The sequence below is a fragment of the Agelaius phoeniceus genome, chromosome 37, assembly GCF_051311805.1.
Source record: "Agelaius phoeniceus isolate bAgePho1 chromosome 37, bAgePho1.hap1, whole genome shotgun sequence".
In the NCBI taxonomy this organism is placed as follows: Eukaryota; Metazoa; Chordata; class Aves; order Passeriformes; family Icteridae; genus Agelaius; species Agelaius phoeniceus.
Window position 1 is genome coordinate 1,457,131 of NC_135302.1, and position 23,094 is coordinate 1,480,224.

Genomic DNA, 23,094 nt, shown 5'->3' on the forward strand with positions numbered 1-23,094 from the left:
TCTTTTTGCCTTTTTCCCCTCACATTTCCTGTAATTTCCCCCTCACACTTCCCGCCTTTTTCCCCTCACATTTCCCAATCTTTTCTCCCCTCACGCTTCCTGCCCTTTTCTCCCCTCACATTTCCCACCCATTTTCCCTCGTTTCTCGCCCTTTTGCCCTCATATTTCCTGCCCTTTTCCCTCATTTTACTGGCCTTTTTTCCCCTCACGTTTCCCATAATTTTCCCCTCACACTTCCCGCCCTTTTTCCCCTCACGTTTCCCAATCTTTTCTCCCCTCATGCTTCCCGCCCTTCCCCCCCCCACATTTTTCTCCCATTTTCCCTTGTTTCCCACCCTTTTCCCCTCACATTTCCCACCCTTTTCCCCTCACGTTCCCCACCATTTTCCCTCATTTTTCTTGCCTTTTTCTCCTCACGTTTCCCATAATTTCCCCCTCACACTTCCCACCCTTTTTCCCCCCCCTCACGTTTCCCGCCCTTTTCCGCAAACTCCCTCACGGAGCCGAAAGGACCCGAACGCCACTCCGAGGCTACGGCGGAGACTGCCGAAGAGAGCCGGAAAATCCCGAAGCAACACGGAAATTTCCGAAGGAATGCTGCGATTGACGAACACTGACGGAGATTTCCGAGTGTCGGCGGAGAACTCCGAGCGCGGGGCGGAGATTGCCGAGCGCGGGGCGGAGATTGCCGAGCGCAAGGCGGAGATTGCCGAGCGTAAGGCGGACATTGCCGAGCGCAGGGCGAAGATTGCCGGAGGGGCGGAGCTTAGCGAGGCGCCTCAGCTCCCTTCGCTCTTTCCGTTTCCGGCGGCCGCGGGGAGCGGAGGTGCGGCGTGGGGGCTCCGCTTTGGGGCGGCCCGTGGGGGTTCGTGGTGCCGGGAGAGGGGTCCCCAACCCCCGGGGAAGGGTCCCTAAGGGCGGGGGGAACGGGATGGAGCGGGGAGCGGGCTGGAAGCCGCGGGGCCGGTGTGGCGGCGGGCGCTGAGGCCTCTCCCCGGTTCCCCGCAGGCGCCATGTCGGCCCATTTGCAGTGGATGGTGGTGCGGAACTGCTCCAGTTTCCTGCTGAAGAGGAACAACCAAACCTACAGCACCGTCAGTGCGGGCAGGGGGCACCCCCAAACCGGGAGGGGAGCGGGGAATGGGGATGGGGATCATCGGTGACCCCTCAAACCTCAAAAACCCCATAAATCCCCATAACATCCAAAGGGGATTATTCAGATATTTGGGGTTCGCCCAGACCCTCATGGGAGCCTCTCAAATGCTCTCAGTCCACCCCGAACCTCTGGGATTCCATCCCTGCCTCCTCAGCCTCCTGAGCACCTCCCTAATTTTTGGGGTGCCCTGTAAATTGTCGGGGACACCCCCAGACCCTCACAGATCCCATCTGAACTCCCCAAAATACCCTTTGAACCCCCCAAATTCTCTCTGAACCCCACAAATCCCCCTTGAACCCCGTAAATCTCCTTTGAACCCCCCAAATCTCCTTTGAACCCCTTCAAATCCTCTTTGAACCCCCTTAAATCTTCTTTGAACCCCCCCAAATTGCCTTTGAACCCCCCCAAATCCCCTTTGAACCCCTCAAGTTCCCTTTGAATCTCCTCAGTCTCCTTTGAACCCCCTCAAATCCCCTTTAAACCCCCCCAAAATTTCAATGCACCCCAAAATCTGCCCCTCAGGAGCCCAACAATCTCAAGGCCCAGAACTCCTTCTGCTACAATGGATTGATCCACCCAAAAACCCCTCTGAGCCCCCTAAATCCCCTTGGAACCCCCCCAAATCCTCTTTAAAACCCCCTAAATCCCCTTTAAACCCCCCAAAATTTCAATGCACCCCAAAATCTCCCCCCCTCAGGAGCCCAACAACCTGAAGGCCCGGAACTCCTTCCACTACAATGGATTGATCCACCCCAAAACCCCTCTGAGCCCCCCAAATCCCCTTGGAACCCCCCTAAATCTCCTTTGAATTCCCCAAATCCTCTTTGAACCCCCCCAAATCTCCTCTGAACCCCCCTAAATCCTCTTTAAACCCCCCCAAATCCTCTTTGAACCCCCCTAAATTCTCTTTGAACCCCTCAAGTTCCCTTTGAATCTCCCCCATCTCCTTTGAACTCCCCTCAAATCCCCTTTGGAACCCCCCAAATCCCCCTTGAACTCCTCCAATCCCCTTTGAACCCCCCTAAATCCCCTTGGAACCCCCTCAAATCCTCTTTAAACCCCCCAAAATTTCAATGCACCCCAAAATCTCCCCATCAGGAGCCCAACAACCTGAAGGCCCGGAACTCCTTCCGCTACAATGGATTGATCCCCCACAAAACCCCTCTGAGCCCCCTAAATCCCCTTGGAACCCCCCAAATCCTCTTTAAAACCCCCTAAATCTCCTTTAAACTCCCTCCAATCTTCTTTGAACCCCCCCCAAATTGCCTTTGAACCCCTTAAGTTCCCTTTGAATCTCCCCCATCTCCTTTGGACCCCCCTCAAATCCCCTTTGGAACTCCCCAAATCCCCCTTGAACCCCCCCAAATCTCCTTTAAACCCCCCTAAATCCCCTTTAAACCCCCCCAAACCCCCCAAAATTTCAATGCACCCCAAAATCTGCCCCTCAGGAGCCCAACAACCTCAAGGCCCGGAACTCCTTCCACTACAATGGATTGATCCACCCCAAAACCCCTCTGAGCCCCCTAAATCCCCTTGGAACCCCCCAAATCCTCTTTAAAACCCCCTAAATCCCCTTTGAACCCCCCAAAATTTCAATGCACCCCAAAATCTTCCCCCTCAGGAGCCCAACAACCTCAAGGCCCGAACTCCTTCCGCTACAATGGATTGATCCACCCCGAAACCCCTCTGAGCCCCCTAAATCCCCTTTAAAACCCCCTAAATCTCCTTTAAACCCCCAAAATTTCAATGCACCCCAAAATCTTCCCCCTCAGGAGCCCAACAACCTGAAGGCCCGGAATTCCTTCCGCTACAATGGATTGATCCACCCCAAAACCCCTCTGAGCCCCCTAAATCCCCTTGGAACCCCCCCAAATCCTCTTTAAAACCCCCTAAATCCCCTTTAAACCCCCCAAAATTTCAATGCACCCCAAAATCTCCCCCCTCAGGAGCCCAACAATCTCAAGGCCCAGAACTCCTTCCGCTACAATGGATTGATCCCCCACAAAACCCCTCTGAGCCCCCCAAATCCCCTTGGAACCCCCCCAAATCCTCTTTAAAACCCCCTAAATCCCCTCTAAACCCCCCAAAATTTCAATGCACTCCAAAATCTCCCCCCTCAGGAGCCCAACAATCTCAAGGCCCGGAACTCCTTCCGCTACAATGGATTGATCCACCCCAAAACCCCTCTGAGCCCCCTAAATCCCCTTGGAACCCCCCCAAATCCTCTTTAAACCCCTCTAAATCTCCTTTGAACCCCCCTAAATCTCCTTTGAACCCCCCCAAATTGCCTTTGAACCCCTCAAGTTCCCTTTGAATCTCCCCAATATCCTTTGAACCCCCCTCAAATCCCCTTTGGAACTCCCCAAATCCCCCTTGAACTCCTCCAATCCCCTATGAACGCCCCTAAATCCCCTTTAAACCCCCCCAAATCCCCATTAAACCCCCCCAAACCCCCCAAAATTTCAATGCACCCCAAAATCTCCCCCCCTCAGGAGCCCAACAACCTGAAGGCCCGGAATTCCTTCCGCTACAATGGATTGATCCACCCCAAAACCCCTCTGAGCCCCCTAAATCCCCTTGGAACCCCCCTAAATCTCCTTTGAATTCCCAAATCCTCTTTGAACCCCCCCAAATCTCCTCTGAACCCCCCTAAATCCTCTTTAAACCCCCCCAAATCCTCTTTGAACCCCCCTAAATTCTCTTTGAACCCCTCAAGTTCCCTTTGAATCTCCCAATCTCCTTTGAACCCCCCTCAAATCCCCTTTGGAACCCCCCAAATCCCCCTTGAACTCCTCCAATCCCCTTTGAACCCCCCAAAATCCCCTTTAAACCCCCCCAAACCCCCCCAAAATTTCAATGCACCCCAAAATCTGCCCCCTCAGGAGCCCAACAATCTCAAGGCCCAGAACTCCTTCTGCTACAATGGATTGATCCACCCCAAAACCCCTCTGAGCCCCCTAAATCCCCTTGGAACCCCCTCAAATCCTCTTTGAACCCCCCCAAATCCCCTTTGAACCCCCTCAAATCCCCTTTGAACCCCCCTAAATCTCTTTTAAACCCCCTCAAATCCCCTTTGAACCCCCCAAAATCCCCTTTGAACCCCTTCAAATCCTCTTTGAACCCCCCCAAATCTCCTTTGAACCCCCCAAAATTGCCTTTGAACCCCTCAAGTTCCCTTTGAATCTCCTCAATCTCCTTTGAACCTCCCTCAAATCCCCTTTGGAACTCCCAAATCCCCCTTGAACTCCTCCAATACGATTTGAACCCCCCTAAATCCCCTTTAAACTCCCTCAAATCCTCTTTAAACCCCCCAAAATTTCAATGCACCCCAAAATCTCCCCCTCAGGAGCCCAACAACCTCAAGGCCCAGAACTCCTTCCACTACAATGGATTGATCCACCCCAAAACCCCTCTGAGCCCCCCAAATCCCCTTGGAACCCCCCTAAATCCCATTTAAACCCCTCTAAATCTCCTTGGAACCCCCCTAAATCCCCTTGGAACCCCCTCAAATCGCCTTTGAACCCCCCAAAATTTCAATGCACCCCAAAATCTGCCCCTCAGGAGCCCAACAACCTCAAGGCCCGGAACTCCTTCCGCTACAATGGATTGATCCACCCCAAAACCCCTCTGAGCCCCCCAAATCCCCTTGGAACCCCCCTAAATCCCATTTAAACCCCTCTAAATCTCCTTGGAACCCCCCTAAATCCCCTTTGAACCCCCTCAAATCCCCTTTAGACTCCCTCAAACCCTCTTTGAACCCCCCCAAATTGCCTTTGAACCCCTCAAGTTCCCTTTGAATCTCCCCCATCTCCTTTGAACCCCCCTCAAATCCCCTTTGGAACTCCCCAAATCCCCCTTGAACCCCCCCAAATCTCCTTTAAACCCCCCCAAACCCCCCCAAAATTTCAATGCACCCCAAAATCTGCCCCCTCAGGAGCCCAACAATCTCAAGGCCCAGAACTCCTTCCGTTACAATGGATTGATCCACCCCAAAACCCCTCTGAGCCCCCTAAATCCCCTTGGAACCCCCCTAAATCCCCTTTAAAACCCCCTAAATCCCCTTTAAACCCCCCAAAATTTCAATGCACCCCAAAATCTGCCCCCTCAGGAGCCCAACAACCTGAAGGCCCGGAACTCCTTCCGCTACAATGGATTGATCCACCGCAAAACCGTGGGCGTGGAGCCGGCACCGGATGGGAAAGGCATCGTGGTGGTGCTCAAAAAACGCTCAGGTGCCTGGGTTTGGGAAGTTTTTTGTGAAATTTTAGCGAATTTTTAACAAATCTTTCATTATTTATTGTTTCGGATTTTTTTTGGAATTTTTAGTGAATTTTCGAAGATTTTTTTTGGAATTTTTATGAGTTTTTGGTGATTTTTTTTGGAGTTTTTTGGATTTTTTTGGAGGATTTTAATTGGATTTTTAGCGGGTTTTGGTGATGTTTTTCAGAATTTTTTTGGGGGAATTTTTAGTGATTTTAAATTTTTTTTGAAATACAATTTTTGGAGACTTTTATAGAATTTTAATTGAATTTTTGGTGATTTTTTTTCTGATTTTTTTGTGAATTATTTGCGCATTTTTAGGAATGTTCTTGGAGTTTTTAGTGAATTTTCTAGGAATTTTTTGGGGGATTCTTTTGCTAAATATTGGAGAATTTTGGGGGAATTTTCAGTGATTTTTAATTTGTAAAAAAAAATTTTGGTGATATTTAGAGAATTTAAAATGAATTTTTAGTGAATTTCGGAGAAATTTTTTCTGATTTTTTTTGAGAATTGTGCATTTTTTGGGAATATTTTCTAGGAATTTTTGGGCAATGTTTTTTGTAAAATTATGGAGATTTTTTGGGGGAATTTTAATGAATTTTTAGTGATTTTAATTTTTTTTTAATTATTTTTTTCTGATTTTTTTTTTTTGGAGAATTTTAATTGAATTTTTAGTGAGTTTTGGTGACATTTTTCTGATTTTTGGGGGGAATTTTTATTGATTTTTGGTGAATGTTTAGTGATTTTTTCGGTGAGTGTTTTGTGATTTTTTGGAGTTTTTACTGATTTCTTGTGAAATTTTTATAAACTTTTTGGCAATTTTTAGTGATTTTTTGGGTGAAATTTATGTACATTTTGACCTATTTTTTGTGCATTTCTAAAAAAATTTTTTGTGCATTTTAAATAATTTTTTATTTAAATCTGGGAATTTTTGGTGCATTTTTAGTGAATGTTTTGTGCATTTTTAGTGAATTTTGGTGACACTTTGGTGCAATTTTGGAGCATTTTTAGTGAATTTTTTGGGGCTGTTCAGTGCAATTTTGGTGAATTTTTATGGAATTTTTGTTGGTTTTTTGTCATGTTCCCCAGGGCAGCGCAAGCCGGCCACGTCGTACGTGCGGGTGCGGATCCGGCGCGACGCCCGCGGCTCCCTCAGGAGCCTGAGGCACCTGATCAGCAAAAACAGATACAGGAGGGACCTGCGCATGGTGAGGGGGTCCCCAAAATCTGGGGAGGGGTCCCCGAAATCCGGGGGGTCCACAGAGTTACAGACAACCCCAAAAATGTGGGAGGATTGGGAAATTTGGGCTGCGAAAGTGATGAGGGAGTGGAAACCTTTATAGGAGAAAGATGGAAAAAATTTGGGGGTGACCCCAAAATTTGTGGTGTGATAACAGAGGAGGGAACCCCAAAATCCGGAGAGGGGGTCCCCAAAATTTGGGGGATCCACAGAGTTACAGACAGCCCCAAAAATGTGGGAGGATTGGGAAATTTGGGCCGTGAAAGTGATGAGGGAGTGGAAACCTTTATAAGAGGAGGATGCAAAAATTTGGGGGTTACTGCGAAATTTGTGGGTGTGATAACAGAGGAGGGAACCCCAAAATCCGGAGAGGGGGTCCCCAAAATTTGAGGGATCCACAAAGTTATAGACAACCCCAAAAATGTGGGAGGATTGGGAAATTTGGGCCGTGAAAGTGATGAGGGAGTGGAAACCTTTATAAGAGGAGGATGCAAAAATTTGGGGGTTACTGCGAAATTTGTGGGTGTGATAACAGAGGAGGGGTCCCCAAAATCTGGGGAGGGCTCCCCAAAATCTGGGGGATCCACAAAGTTATAGACAACCCCAAAAATGTGAAATTTGGACTGTGAAAGTGATGAGGGAATGGAAACCTTTATAGGAGAAAGATGCAAACCCCCAAAATTGTGGGGGTTACCCCAAAATTTGTGGGTGTAAAAACAAAGGAGGGACCCAGAGCTTCACAAGCTGACAGAGGAGGGGTCCTCACATTTGTAGTGGCTTCTAAACACCCAAAAAAATTAAAGGACTTTAAAACCATCTTGCATGGGCTTCAAAAACTCTTGTGAGGGAGTTAGGGATCCCCAAAAACTGAGGGTGGTCCCCAAATTTACACTGGGAATTCTGAGGGATAAGTTAGGTAGTGTTCCCCCATAATCCCCAAGGTTATTTTTTAGTTTTGTGTATTAAATTTTTCATTTTGTCCTCTCCAGGCTGCTCTGCGCCGGGCCAGCGCCATCTTGCGCAGCCAGAAGCCGGTGGTGGTGAGGAAGAAGAGGGTGAGGGCAGCCAAGGCCCCATGAGCTCCATGAGAAATAAAATGTCTGAACAACGCCCGGAGTCTGTGCTTGATTTTGGGGAAGGGAACTTGAGTAATTCAGGGGGATATTGCCTCCATTTTTCCCTCTTTTCTTACCTTTTTTGTTGCTCAGCTTTTCTGTTCTTTCCTCCCCTCACGTTTTCCCGCCCATTTTCCCCCCTCACGTTTGCCCCGCCCATTTTCCCCCCTCACGTTTTACCCGCCCCTTTCCCCCCTCACGTTTTCCCCGCCCATTTTCCCCCTCACGTTTTTCCCGCCCTTTTTCTCCCTCACGTTTCCAGTGTATCCCAATCCAAACCAGTAAAACCAATTTCATGCACTATATTCCCATCCATCCCAGTCTGGGCCTGTATAACCCAGTTAAGCCCAGTTCATCCCAGTTTGTCCCAGTATAACCCAACCCATCCCAGTCCAAACCGGTATAACCTACTTTGGCCCAGTTCAGGCCAGTATAAACCAGTTTGGCCCACTATACTCCACTCCAGACCAGTATAGACCAGTTTGTCCCAGTATACACCAATCCACTCCAGCCCACTATAGACCAGTTTGTCCCAGCATGTACCAATCTAGACCAGTATAAACCAGTTTGCCCCAGTATAACCCTACTCTAGAGCAGTATAACTCCACTCCAGAGCAGTATAAACCAGTTTGCCCCAGTATAATCCTACTCTAGATCAGTATAACTCCACTCTAGACGAGTATATCCCAGTATAACCCAGTATATCCCGGTATATCCCGGTGCCCCGCCCCGATCCCTCCCGCCCCCGCTCACTTTTGGGTTAAAATTTCGGCTTTTTTGGGTCCGGCGCGCGGACGTGGCGCGCGGCAGCCAATGGGAGCGCGGTTGGCCCCGCCCAACGTGGGCTCGGCTGTCTCTGATTGGTCGAAACGCCCAAAGGGGCGGGGCCAAAGCTGTGAGGGGCCGCGGGACCCCCCCGGGCTTGGGGCAGGACGAGACGAGGTGAGGGGGGGGGGCGAATTTTGGGGGATTTTAGGGGGGGTCTTGAGGGTCCCGAAGGGTCCTGAGGGGATTTGGGGGGTCTGAGGAGGATTTGGGAGAGTTTTAGAGGAGTTTTGTGGGGTCCTGGGTGGGGTTTGGGAGGTTCCGAGGGGGATTTTGGAAGGGGAGGCTCTTGGGGGTCCTGAGGGGTCCTGAGGTGTTTGGGGGGGACTGAGAAGGATTAGGGGGAGTTTTTGAGGGGTTTTAGGGGAGTTTTGGGGGTGTGTGAGGGGGATTTTGGGGGATCCTGAGGGGAATTTTGGGAAGGGGGGGGGCTTGAGGGTGTGAAGGGATCTGGGGAGAATTAGGGGAAGTTTTGAGGTGGTTTAGGGGGATTTTGGGGGGTCTTGAGGGTCCCGAAGGGTCATGAGGGGTTTGGGGGGATCTGAGGCAGATTTGGGGGAGTTTTAGAGGAGTTTTTGGGGGTCCTGAGGGGAATTTTGGGGGGTCCTGAGGGTTCTGAAAGGTCCTGAGGGGTTTGGAGGGGTCTGAGGAGGATCTGGGGGAGTTTTGGGGGGTCTTGGAGACATTTTTGGGGTATTTGGGGCATTTTGGGCTCATTTCGGGTTCATTTTTCTTCATTCTGGGGCACTTTGGGCTCATTTCTCTCCATTCTCTGCTCATTTTGAGGCATTTTAGGCTCATTTCTCTTCATTCTGGGATATTCCGGGCTCATTTTTCTCAATTTCGGGCTCATTTCGACTCCTTTTGGGGCATTTCACGCTTATTTCTCTCCAATTTGGGACATCCTGAGCTCATTTCTCCTATTTTTGGGACATTCCGGGCCCATTTCTCTCCATCCTGGAGCACTTTGGGCTCATTTCTCTCCATTTTTTTTCATTTTTGGGTTCATTTCTCTCCAATTTGGGACATCCTGAGCTCATTTTGGGCTCATTTCTCTCCATTCTGGGCCAATTTCTTTCAAGTTTCGCCTCATTTTCCTCCATCCTGGGGCACTTTGGGCTCATTTCATTCCATTCTCGGCTCATTTTGAGGCATTTTAGGCTCATTTCTCTTCATTCTGGGATATTCCGGGCTCATTTTTCTCAATTCTGGGGCACTTTGGGCTCATTTCTCTCACCATTGATTGGGACATTTGGGGCTCGTTCCTCTCCATTTTCCCCTCATTTCCTCTCCGTTCTCCGCCCATTTTTGCCCAATTTCTCCCTTTTTCTCCCCAGATGCTGCCGTGCTCGCTGTGGCCGCTGCTGGCTCTGGCCCTCGGGGGGTCCCCCCACGCCCCCCACCCCCATTTCGGGGCGCCCCCGCCCCACGGCCACGAGGACCCCCAGGGGCTCTTCTATGACCACGCCGCCCTCTGGGGGGCGCAGGAGGCGCGCGAGCAGCGGGAGCTGCCCCCGGAGGAGGCCCAGAGGAGGCTGGGGTAAGAGGCAAAAAATTCACTCCAAACTCACTGAAAATTGGCTAAAAATTCACTGAAAACTCACTGAAAATTGGCTAAAAAATTCACTGAAAATTGGGTAAAAATTCACTGAAAACTCACTGAAAATTGGGTAAAAATTCAATGAAAATTGGCTAAAAATTCACTGAAAATTCACTGGAAATTGGCTAAAAAATTCACTGAAAATTGACTGAAAATTGGCTAAAAATTCACTGAAAATTGGCTAAAAAATTCACTGAAAATTCACTGAAAACTCACTGAAAATGGGCTAAAAATTCACTGAAAATTCACTGGAAATTGGCTAAAAAATTCACTGAAAATTGGGTAAAAATTCACTGAAAACTCACTGAAAATGGGCTAAAAATTCACTGAAAATTCACTGAAAATTGGCTAAAAAATTCACTGAAAATTCACTGAAAATTGGCTAAAAATTCACTGAAAATTCACTCCAAATTCACTGAAAATTGGGTAAAAATTCACTGAAAATTCACTGAAAATTGGCTAAAAAATTCACTGAAAATTCACTGAAAATTGGCTAAAAAATTCACTGAAAATTGGCTAAAAATTCACTGAAAATTCACTCCAAATTCACTGAAAATTGACTGAAAATTGGCTAAAAAAATCACTGAAAATTCACTGAAAATTGGCTAAAAATTCACTCCAAATTCACTGAAAATTGGCTAAAAATTCACTGAAAATTGGGTAAAAATTCACTGAAAATTGACTGAAAATTGGCTAAAAAATTCACTGAAAATTGGGTAAAAATTCACTGAAAATTGACTGAAAATTGGGTAAAAAATTCACTGAAAATTGGCTAAAAATTCACCGAAAATTCACTGAAAATTCACTGAAAATTGGCTAAAAAATTCACTCCAAATTCACTGAAAATTCACTGAAAATTGGCTAAAAATTCACTCCAAATTCACTGAAAATTGGCTAAAAAATTCACTGAAAATTCACTGAAAATTGGCTAAAAATTCACTCCAAATTCACTGAAAATTGGCTAAAAAATTCACTCCAAATTCCAAAGAAATTGCACTGAAAAGTCCCCAAAAATTCACTAAAATAGCACCAAAAATTCACATGAAATTCCAAAGAAATTGTACTAAAAAGTCCCCAAAAATTCACTAAAAATTCACTGAAAATTGGCTAAAAAATTCACTCCGAATTCACTGAAAATTCACTGAAAATTGGCTAAAAAATTCACTCGAAATTCCAAAGAAATTGCACTAAAAAGTCCCCCCCAAAATCACCAAAGTCGCCAAAAATTCACCAAAATTTCACTAAAATAGCACCAAAAATTCACCAAAAAAATCACAAAAAAGTCGCCAAAAATTCACTAAAAAATTCACAAAAAATTCACCAAAAAGTCACCAAAAATTTCACCAAAAAGTCACTAAAATAGCACCAAAAATTTCACCAAAAATTCACTAAAATAGCACCAAAAATTCACCAAAAATTTCACCAAAAATTCACTAAAATAGCACCAAAAATTCACCAAAAAATTCACTAAAAATTCACCAAAAATTTCACCAAAAATTCACCAAAAAGTCACTAAAGTAGCACTAAAAATTCACCAAAAATTTCACCAAAAATTCACTAAAATAGCACCAAAAAGTCACTAAAAATTCACTAAAAAGTCCCTAAAAAAATCACAAAAACGTCACCAGAAAGTCACCAAAAATTTCACCAAAAATTCACTAAAATAGCACCAAAAATTCACTAAAAAGTTCCAAAAAAAATCATTGAAAACTCTAAAAAAAATCACTAAAAAGTCCCCAAAAAAATCACAAAAAAGTCATCAAAAATTCACCAAAAAATTCACCAAAAATTCACTAAAAAGTCCCCAAAAATCCTGAAAAACTCTTAAAAATTGCACTAAAAATGCACCAAAAATTCCCAGCATGGACGCGGACTCCTCCAGGGGGGTCTGGGGATGGAATTTTGGGGGAATTCCTCACGATTTTGGTCAAATTCTGTGGGATTTTGACTCTCAGGAATTCCCTACAATCCCCACTCAATTCTGGTTGGAATTTCAGCAATTTTGGCCCCCAAAAAATCCCAAAATCCCCATTTTTTTCCCAATTTTTCCATGCTCTGGGGTGGATCCAGAGTGGGAATTTGGGGGAATTTTGGGTCAATTCCTCACAATTTTGACTCTCAGGAATTCCCTGGAATTCCCACTCAATTCTGGTTGGAATTTCAGCAATTTTGGCTCCCAAATCCCCAATTTTTTCCCCATTTTTTCCCCATTTTTTCCCCATTTTTTCCCCATTTTCCCCCCATTTTTCCCCATTCCCAGGCTGCTGGTGGCACTGATGGACGTGGACTCCTCCAGGGGTGTTTGGGGATGGAATTTTGGGGGAATTCTGTGGGATTTTGACTCTCAGGAATTCCCTACAATTCCCACTCAATTTTGGTTGAAATTTCAGCAATTTTGGCTCCCAAATCCCCATTTTTTACCCATTTTTCCCCATTTTCCCCATTTTCAGGCTGCTGGTGGCACTGATGGACGCAGACTCCTCCAGGGGTGTCTGGGGATGGAATTTTGGGTGAATTCTTTGGGATTTTCAATCTCAGGAATTCCTTGGAATTCCCACTCAATTCTGGTTGAAATTTCAGCAATTTTGGCTCCCAAATCCCCATTTTTCCCCATTTTTCCCCATTTCCAGGCTGCTGGTGGCGCTGATGGACGTGGACTCCTCCAGGGGGGTCTGGAATTTTGGGGGAATTTTGAATCTCAGGAATTCCCTACAATTCCCACTCAATTCTGGTCGAAATTTCAGCAATTTTGGCTCCCAAATCCCCATTTTTTTCTGCATTTTTCCATGCTCCGGGGTGGATCCAGAGTGGGAATTTTGGGTGAATTCTTTGGGATTTTGACTCTCAGGAATTTCCTACAATCCCCACTCAATTCTGGTTGGAATTTTGGCTCCCAAATCCCCATTTTTCCCCATTTTTCCCCCATTTTCCCCCCATTTTTTCCCCATTTTTCCCCCATTTTTTCCCCATTTTTCCCCATTCCAGGCTGCTGGTGGCGCTGATGGACACGGACTCCTCAGGGGGGTCTGGAATTTTGGGGGAATTTTGAATCTCAGGAATTCCTTGGAATTCCCACTCAATTCTGGTCGAAATTTCAGCAATTTTGGCTCCCAAATCCCCATTTTTTTCTGCATTTTTCCATGCTCCGGGGTGGATCCAGAGTGGGAATTTTGGGTGAATTCTTTGGGATTTTGACTCTCAGGAATTTCCTACAATCCCCACTCAATTCTGGTTGGAATTTTGGCTCCCAAATCCCCATTTTTCCCCATTTTTCCCCCATTTTTCCCCCATTTTTTCCCCATTTTTCCCCCATTTTTTCCCCATTTTCCCCATTTTTCCCCATTTCCAGGCTGCTGGTGGCGCTGATGGACACGGACTCCTCAGGGGGGTCTGGAATTTTGGGGGAATTTTGAATCTCAGGAATTCCCTGGAATTCCCACTCAATTCTAGTTGGAATTTCAGCAATTTTGGCTCCCAAATCCCCATTTTTTCCCCATTTTTTCCCCATTTTTTCCCCCTTTTTTCCCCATTTTTTCATCCTCCGGGGTGGATCCAGAGTGGGAATTTTGGGTGAATTCTTTGGGATTTTGACTCTCAGGAATTCCCTACAATTCCCACTCAATTCTGGTTGGAATTTCAGCAATTTTGGCTTCCAAAATCCCCATTTTTTCCCCATTTCCAAGCTGCTGGTGGCGCTGATGGACGCAGACTCCTCCAGGGGTGTCTGGGGATGGAATTTTGGGGGAATTTTGGGTCAATTCCCCACAATTTTGACTCTCAGGAATTTCCTACAATCCCCACTCAATTCTGGTTGAAATTTCAGCAATTTTGGCTCCCAAATCCCCATTTTCCCCCATTTTTTCCCCATTTTTCCCCATTTTTTCCCCATTTCCAGGCTGCTGGTGGCGCTGATGGACGCAGAATCCTCCAGGGATGTCTGGGGATGGAACTTTGGGGGAATTTTGGGTGAATTCTTTGGGATTTTCAATCTCAGGAATTCCCTGGAATTCCCACTCAATTCTGGTTGAAATTTCAGCAATTTTGGCTCCCAAATCCCCATTTTTTCCCCATTTTTTCCCCATTTTTCCCCCATTTTTTCCCCATTTTTTCCCCATTTTTCCCCCATTTTTCCCCCATTTTTTCCCCATTTTTCCCCCATTTTTTCCCCATTTTTTCCCCATTTTTTCCCATTTTTTCCCCATTTTTCCCATTTTTCCCCATTTCCAGGCTGCTGGTGGCGCTGATGGACGCGGACTCCTCGGGGCTGCTGTCCCGGCAGGAGCTGCGGGCCTGGATCCTGCGCAGGCACCGCGGCTCCCGCCAGGAGGCGCTGGCGAGCGAGAGCGCCCGGCTCGATCGCGACGGAGACGGCGCCGTCACATGGGCGGAGTTCAGCGCCGAGAGCTTCGGGGAATCCGGTACCCAAAATTTGGGGTTTTTGGGGTTTTATTCGCATTTTTGGGATTTTTTTTTTGATTTTTTGGGGAGTTTTTAGGGATTTTTTGGGGATTTTTAGTGGGTTTTACAAAGTTTTGGGGGGGTTCGGGAGCGAGAGCTCCCGGCACGATCGTGACAGAGACGGCGCCGTGACATGGGCGGAGTTCAGCGCCGAGAGCTTCAGGGACTCGGGTACCCAAATTCGGGGTTTTATTCGCATTTTTGGGGTTTTTTTGGGATTTTTTGGGGATTTTTTTGGGGGTTTTACAAAGTTTTGGGGTGGTTTGGGAGGGAGAGCGCCCGGCACAATCGTGACAGAGACGGCGCCGTGACATGGGCGGAGCTCAGCGCCGAGAGCTTCGGGGACTCGGGTACCCAAATTTGGGGTTTTATTCACATTTTTGGGGATTTTTGAAAGCAATTTTGGGATTTTTAGTGGGTTTTACAAAGTTTTGGGGGAGTTTGGGAGCGAGAGCGCCCGGCACGATCGTGACAGCGACGGCGCCGTGACAAGGGCGGAGCTCAGCGCCGAGAGCTTTGGGGACACAGGTACCCAAAATTTGGGGTTTTATTCACATTTTTGGGGATATTTTGGGATTTTTTGGGGATTTTTTGGGGATTTTTTTGGGATTTTGAGGGAGTTTTTTGGGGGTTTTACAAAGTTTTGGGATGGTTTGGGAGCGAGGGCGCCCGGCTCGATCGCGGCAGCGACGGCGCCGTGACATGGGCGGAGTTCAGCGCCGAGAGCTTCGGGGAATCCGGTACCCAAATTTGGGGTTTTATTCACATTTTTTGGGGATTTTTTTCCAATTTTTTCTGGATTTTATTGGGATTTTTTGTGGATTTTTTTTCCCGATTTTTTGGGGATTTTGTTCGGATTTTTGGGGGATTTTTTTTTCATTTTTTCTGGGTTTTATTGGGATTTTTTTCCAATTTTTTGTGGATTTTTTTTCCGATTTTTGGGGGCATTTTTTTTGTGGATTTTTTGGGATAATTTCGAGGTGGTTTTTTTAGGATTATTGGAGATTTTTGGGGAATTTTTCGGAATTTTTTGCGCATTATTTTATGGTTTTTTGGGGTATTTTTAGGAATTTTTAGGGGGATTTTTTAGTGAGTTTTGAGAAATTTTGCTGAATTTTTAGGATTTTTTTGTGTGATTTTTAGGAGGATTTTTGGGGATTTTTTAAGCAATTTTTGGGATTTTTTGGTGGTATTTTAAAAGAATTTTTCATGATTTTTTTAGGGATTTTTGGTGGAATTTTTAGGATTTTTTAGAAGGATTTTTGGGGGATTTTTGATGGAATTTTTAGGATTATTTTTTTAGGAGGATTTTTGGTGCTTTTTGGTGGAATTTTTGGAATTTTTAGGAGGATTTTGGGGATTTTTAAGCAAATTTTGGGATTTTTTGGGGGATATTTTAAAAGAATTTTTCGTGATTTTTTTGGGATTTTTGGTGGATTTTTTTGGGATTTTTTAGGAGGATTTTTGGGGATTTTTAAAGCAATTTTTGGGATTTTTGGGGGGCGTTTTAAAAGAATTTTCCGTTGTTTTTTCAGGGATTTTTGGTGGAATTTTTGGAATTTTTTTAGGAGGATTTTTGGTGGAATTTTTAGGATTTTTAGAAGGATTTTTTGGGGAATTTTTTTGTGAATATTTGGGATTTTTTGGGTGATTTTTTGGGGATTTTTAGGTGATTTTTTGAGGATTTTTTTGCAAATATTTGGGAATTTTGGGCGATTTTTTGGCGGATTCTTGTGCTTCTTTGGGGCTGTTTCCTTGTTTTGAGTCAATCCCTGATTTCCCCTTTCCCCAGAGGATTTTGGGGGCTCCCCCGACCCCGATTCCCACCGGAAGCTTCTGGAACGTTCCCGGCGCCGTTTCCGCGCCGCCGACGAGGACGGGGACGGGCGGCTCCAGGCGGCCGAGCTCGAGGCCTTCCTGAACCCCGAGGACTTCCCCAGGCTGCAGGACCTGGTGGTGCAGGTGGGAATTCCCAAAAATCCCAAAAATCCAAAAATTCCCAAAAAAATCCCGGAAAAACGGCGAAAACCGCGCGCAAAACGGAGCAAAAATGGGATTTTTAGGGGATTTTTTTTGGGGATTTTTTGGGGATTTTTAGGGGATTTTTTTGAGGGTTTTGGTGGTGCAGGTGGGAATTCCCAAAATTCCCAAAAATCCCCAAATTCCCAAAAAAAATCCTGGAAAAACGGCGAAAACCGCACTCAAAACGGAGCAAAAATGGGATTTTTAGGGGATTTTTGGGGAATTTTGGGGATTTTTTGGGGATTTTGGTGGTGCAGGTGGGAAGTCCCAAAATTCCCAAACATTCCCAAAATTCCCCAAAAAAATCCCGGAAAAACGGTGAAAACCACGCGGAAAACGGAGCAAAAATGGGATTTTTAGGGGATTTTTAGGGGATTTTTAGGGGATTTTTTTTTATTTTTGGGGTTTTGGTGGTGCAGGTGGGAATTCCCAAAAATCCCAGAATTCCCAAAAAAATTCCCCAAAAAAATCCCAGAAAAACGGCGAAAACCGCGCGCAAAACGGACCAAAAATGGGATTTTTTGGGGATTTTTAGGAGATTTTTTGGGGATTTTTTTTGGGATTTTTAGGGGATTTTTTGGGGTTTTGGTGGTGCAGGTGGGAATTCCCAAAAATCCCAGAATTCCCAACATTCCCCAAAAAAATCCTGGAAAAATGGCGAAAACCGCGCTCAAAATGGACAAAAAATGGGATTTTTGGGCAATTTTTTGGGGGATTTTTTTGGGATTTTTGGGGATTTGGTGGTGCAGGTGGGAATTCCAAAAATTCCAAAATTCCCCCCAAAATTCCCAAAAATTTAGCAAAAACCGGACTGAAAATGGTCCAAAAATGAGAATTTTAAGGGGTTTTTTTTGGGGATTTTTAAGGAGAATTTGGGGAATTTTTGTTGCAGCTCCAAATTCTCCAAAATCCCCCAAAAATCCCAGAAAATTCTGGGAAAATTTGGAGTGAAAATGGTCCAAAATTGGGATTTTTGGGAATTTTTGGGGGAAAATTTACAGGAATTTTGTGGGATTTTTTGGGGATTTTTTTTTTAATTTTGAAAGAATTTTTTGAGACTTTTGCAGGAATTTTGTGGGAATTTTGGGGAATTTTATGGGAATTTCAGGGATTTTTTGGAGGAACTTTTTGGGAATTTTTCCTGAAATTTTGGGGAAATTTTTTGAATTTTTTGCGAATTTCTTGGGAATTTCGTGTGATTTTTTGGGGATTTTGTTTGGAAAATTTGCAGGAATTCCTTGAGGGAATTTTGGAGGAAATTTTTAGGATTTTTTGGGGAAAATTGCAGGAATATTTAAGAAATTTTGGGGGAAATATTTGGAATTTTGGGGGAATTTTTTCACCTTTTTTCTTTGAATTTTTTGCAAATTTTGCAAGATTTTTTTGGAATTTTTTTGGAATTTTTTGGGGAATTTTTGGGGGATTTTGGGGATTTTGGGGGCAGGAATTTGGGGTAAAATTCCCAATTTTTGTGGCCCCAGGAGACGATCGAGGACCTGGACCGGGACGGGGACGGATTCGTGCAGGTGGACGAGTACATCGGTGAGATTGGGGGAAATTTGGGAAATTTGGGAAAAATTGGGGAAATTTGGGAAAAATTTGGGAAATTTGGGAATTTTTGGGGATTTTTGGGATTTTTTTTGGAATTTTTGGGGGATTTTTGGGGATTTTTTTGGATTTTTTGGGGTATTTTTAATGGGATTATTTTGAATTTTTGCGATTTTTTTTTGAAATTTGTTTGGATTTTGGGGGATTTTTTGGGGAATTTTAGGGGGATTTTTTAGGGGGATTTTTTGGGGGAATTTTGGAGGAATTTTCAGGGAATTTTGTTGAATTTTTGGGGGATTTTTTGGGAATTTTTTTGGAATTTTTTGGGATTTTAATGGGATTATTTTGAATTTTTGGGATTTTTTTAAAATGTGTTTGGATTTTTGGGGATTTTTTTGGGGATTTCTCAGGGTTTGTTTTGGGGCATTTTTGAGGATTTTTAGGTTCTTTTGGGGAGTTTTTTGAGGGATTTTTGGGGATGTTTTGGGGGATTTTTAAAGTGATTTTTTGGGGATGATTTGGGGGAATTTTGGGAATTTTTGAGATTTTTTTGAGGGATTTTTGGGGATGATTTGGGGGCATTTTAAAGGAGTTTTTTGGGGATGTTTGGGAGAATTTTGGGGATTTTTTGGGGGATGTTTTGGGAGGATTTTTAAGGGGATTTTTTGGGGATTTTTTGGCATTTTTTGAGGGATTTTTGGGGATGTTTTGGGGGCATTTTAAAGGAGTTTTTTGGAGATGATTTTGGGGAATTTTGGGGATTTTTTTGGATGATTTGGGAGAATTTTGGGGATTTTTTGAGGGATTTTTGGGGGATTTTTGGGGCATTTTAAAGGGGATTTTTGGGGATGATTTGGGAGAATTTTGGGGGGATTTTTGGGGATGTTTGGGGGCATTTTAAAGTAGATTTTTTGGGTTGTTTCTTGAGGATATTTGGGGAGATTTTTTTGGCTTTTTTGAGGAGTTTTTGGGGGGTGTTTTGGGGATTTTTGGGAGAATTTTAAGTGAGATTTCTTGGGGAATTTTGAGAGTTTTTTTGGGATATTTTGAGGGATTTTTTTGGGGATTTTTGGGTGCGATTTTTTTGGAATTTCTGGAGATTTTAGGGAGGTTTTAGGGTGGGTTTTGGGGGATTTTTTTGCTTTAGTTTTGGGCTTATTTTTAGGGCTTTTTTCCCCATTTTTTGCCGGTTTTGGGGGTTTTTTTTTGCATTTTTTGCAGGATTTTTTGCATGATTTTTTTGCTTTTTTTTTCAATTTTTGGTGGTTTTTAGGCTTTTTTTTGACTTTTCAAGCCGGGGATTTCCTTGCCCTCACCTCTCCCTTCCCCCCCCAGCTGATTTATTCCAGGCCCCCCCGAGCCCCAAAATCCAACGGGAACGGGAGCAGAAAATGGGCTCAGGTTGGGCCTTTTGGGGGCATTTTGGGGCAGTTTTGGGATTTTTGGGGAGTTTTTTGAGGGGATTTTTTGGGATTTTTTGAGGGATTTTTGGGGGATTTTAAAGGGGATTTTTGGGGATGATTTGGGAGAATTTTGGGGATTTTTTGAGGGATTTTTGGGGATGTTTTGGGAGATTTTAAAGGAGTTTTTTGGGGATGATTTGGGGGATTTTTTGGGATTTTTTGAGGGATTTTTGGGGATATTTGGGGGGGATTTTTAAGGTGATTTTTTGGGGATGATTTGGGAGAATTTTTGGGATTTTTGAGGGATTTTTTGAGGGATTTTTGGGGATGATTTGGGAGAATTTTTGGGGATTTTTTGGGGATGTTTGGGGGGATTTTAAAGGGGATTTTTGTGGATGATTAGGGAGAATTTTGTGGATTTTTGGGGGGATTTTTGGGGATATTTGGGGGGATTTTCAGGGGATTTTTTGGGTTGTTTCTTGAGGATATTTGGGGGGATTTTTTTGGCTTTTTTGAGGAATTTTTGGGGGGTGTTTTGGGGATTTTTTGGGAGAATTTTAAGTGGGATTTCTTGGGGAATTTGGAGAGTTTTTTAGGATATTTTGAGGGATTTTTGGGTGAGATTTTTTTGTTATTTCTGGAGATTTTAGGGAGGTTTTAGGGTGGTTTTTGGGCGTGCTTTTGGGCTTATTTTTAGGGGTTTTTTTCCCATTTTTTGCACGATTTTTTTGCTTTTTCTTTAAATTTTTCCGGTTTTTTTGACTTCCAAGCCAGGGATTTCTTTGTCCCTCACCTCTCTCTTCTCCCCCCAGCTGATTTATTCGAGGGCCCCCCCGGCTCCCCCGAGCCCCCCGAAATCCAGCGGGAACGGGAGCAATTCCTGCAGGTGCGGGACCAGGACCGGGACGGGCGTTTGGGACCCGCCGAGGTCAAACTTTGGCTCAGCCCCCCCAGCCCCGACTGGGCCGGGGTGGAGGCCGAGCACCTGATCCACCACGCTGACCAGAACCAGGTGAGAATTCCCAACATTCCCAAAATTCCCAACATTCCCAGAAAAAATCCGGAAAAATCCCGAAAACCGCGCTCAAAACGGACCAAAAATGGGATTTTTACGGGATTTTTGAGAGTTTCTGGGGATTTTTAGGGGGATTTTGGTGGTGCAGGTCAGAATTCCCAAACATTCCCAAAAAATCCCGGAAAAAATGGCGAAAACCGCGCTCAAAACGGACCAAAAATGGGATTTTTAGGGGATTTTTTGAGATTTTTGGGGATTTTTGAGGGGATTTTGGTGGTGCAGGTGAGAGTTCCCAACATTCCCAAACATTCCCAAAAAATCCCAAAATTCCCCAAAAAATCCCGGAAAAATGGCGAAAAGTGCGCTCAAAACAGACAAAAAAATGGGATTTTTAGGGGATTTTATTGAGGTTTTTAGGGAGTTTTTTTAGGGATTTTGGTGCAAAATCCCTGAAAAAATTTCCAAAATTCTCCCCAAAAAATTCCAGAAAAATCGGGGAAAAAATGGCGAAAAGTCACAAAAACCGCACTCAAAATGGTCCAAAAATGGGATTTTTAGGGCTTTTTTGGGGATTTTTTTGGTGCAGGTGAGAATTCCTAAAATTCCCAAAAAAACCCGAAATTCCCAAAAAAATCCCGGAAAAATCCCGAAAACTGCGCTCAAAACGGACCAAAAATGGGATTTTTAGGGGGTTTTTTGGAGATTTTCTGGGGATTTTTGAGGTGATTTTGGTGGTGCAGGTGAGAATTCCCAACATTCCCAAAATTTCCAAAAATTCCCAAAAAAATCCCAAAATTCCCAAAAAAAAATCCCTGAAAAATGGCGAAAAGTGCGCTCAAAATGGACAAAAATGGGGATTTTTAGGGCTTTTCATTGAGGATTTTCGGGAATTTTTGGGGGGATTTTGGTGGTGCAGGTGAGAATTCCTAAAATTCCTAAAAAATCCCAAAATTCCCAAAAAAATCCTGGAAAAAAGGCAAAAACCGTGCTCAAAACGGACCAAAAATGGGATTTTTAGGGGATTTTATTGAGGTTTTCTGGGGATTTTTGAGGTGATTTTGGTGGTGCAGGTGAGAATTCCAAAAATTCCCAAAAATTCCCAAAATTCCCCCCAAAAAATCCCCAAATATTTTGGGGGTTTGGGGCCATTTTGGGGCATTTTTAGAGAAATTTTAGGGGATTTGGGGGCTGTTTTAGGAGAATTTGGGAATTTTGGAGAAATTTTTGGGAATTTTTGAGGATTTTGGGGAATTTTTGGGGGATTTTGGGGATTTTGGATCCATTTCAAGGAGAATTTTGTTGGATTTGGGGGAATTTGGGTCCATTTTGGGTCAATTTTGGGGTCATTTGAGGGGATTTGAGTCAATTTTAGGGCATTTTGGGGAGGATTTGGGTCAATTTGGGTTTTTGGGGGATTTCTCTCATTTTAGCTCATTTTGGGTCCATTTTGGGGCATTTTCAGGTGATGTTTGGAGGATTTGGGCGGAATTTGGGCAAAATTTGGGGGAATTTTTCTCCATTTTTTTGCAATTTGGGGTTTCCAGGGGATTTCCTCAATTTTCTGTCATTTTTGGGGTGATTTGTGTCAATTTTGGGTCGATTTTGAGGGAATTTTGCTCAAGTTTTGCCTTTTTTGGGTTCTTTTTCCTTTCTTTTCTCCCGGAATTTGCTGGAATTTGCTGGAATTTGCCCCAGGACGGGGCCCTGAGCCGGGAGGAGATTTTGGGCCGTTGGGAGCTTTTTGTGGGCAGCAGAGCCACGGACTACGGGCAGGACCTGCACAGGGGCCACGACGAGCTCTGAGCCCCAAAAATCCCAAAAAATATCCACAAAATATCCCCAAATATTCCCCAAAATATCCCCCAAAACATCAAAAAAATATACCAAAAATATCCCAAAATATTCCACAAAAATATCCCAAAATATTCCCCAAAAATATTCCCCCAAAACTCCCAAAAATATCCCCAAAAATATCCCCAAAAATATCCCCAAATATTCCACAAAATATCCCCAAATATTCCACAAAATATCCCCAAATATTCCACAAAATATCCCAAAAATATTCCCCAAAATATCCCAAAATATTCCACAAAATATCCCCAAATATTCCCCAAAAATATCCCCCAAAACATAAAAAAATATACCAAAAATATCCCAAAATATTCCCCAAAAATATCCCCAAATATCCCCAAAAATACCCCAAAATATTCCACAAAATAGGCCAAAATATCCCTAAAATATCCCCAAATATCCCAAAAATATCTCCCAAAATATCCCCAAATATTCCACAAAATATCCCAAAATATTCCCCAAAAATATTCCCCCAAAACTCCCAAAAATATCCCAAAATATCCCAAAAAATATCCCCAAATATTCCACAAAATATCCCAAAAATATCCCCCAAAACATAAAAAATATACCAAAAATATCCCAAAATATTCCCCAAAAATAT

At 44.3% G+C, this 23,094-nt stretch overlaps 2 protein-coding genes across 2 annotated transcripts; both read left to right on the forward strand.

The window, feature by feature from the left end:
* The first annotated feature begins 700 nt into the window (after positions 1-700).
* On the forward strand, positions 701-7,766 carry RPL28 (ribosomal protein L28). Its single transcript, XM_077170954.1, has 5 exons — positions 701-826; positions 1,009-1,094; positions 5,265-5,388; positions 6,506-6,624; positions 7,646-7,766. Exons 2-5 carry the CDS (start codon positions 1,014-1,016, stop codon positions 7,733-7,735), a joined length of 414 nt encoding a protein of 137 aa, XP_077027069.1. The 5' UTR covers positions 701-826; positions 1,009-1,013; the 3' UTR covers positions 7,736-7,766.
* An 818-nt stretch (positions 7,767-8,584) lies between these two features.
* On the forward strand, positions 8,585-22,877 carry LOC143696661 (reticulocalbin-3-like). The gene is made up of 7 exons (XM_077193244.1): positions 8,585-8,713; positions 9,934-10,136; positions 14,424-14,614; positions 16,447-16,616; positions 18,158-18,218; positions 20,440-20,639; positions 22,338-22,877. Exons 1-7 carry the CDS (start codon positions 8,585-8,587, stop codon positions 22,443-22,445), a joined length of 1,062 nt encoding a protein of 353 aa, XP_077049359.1. The 3' UTR covers positions 22,446-22,877.
* The last annotated feature ends 217 nt before the right edge of the window (positions 22,878-23,094 follow it).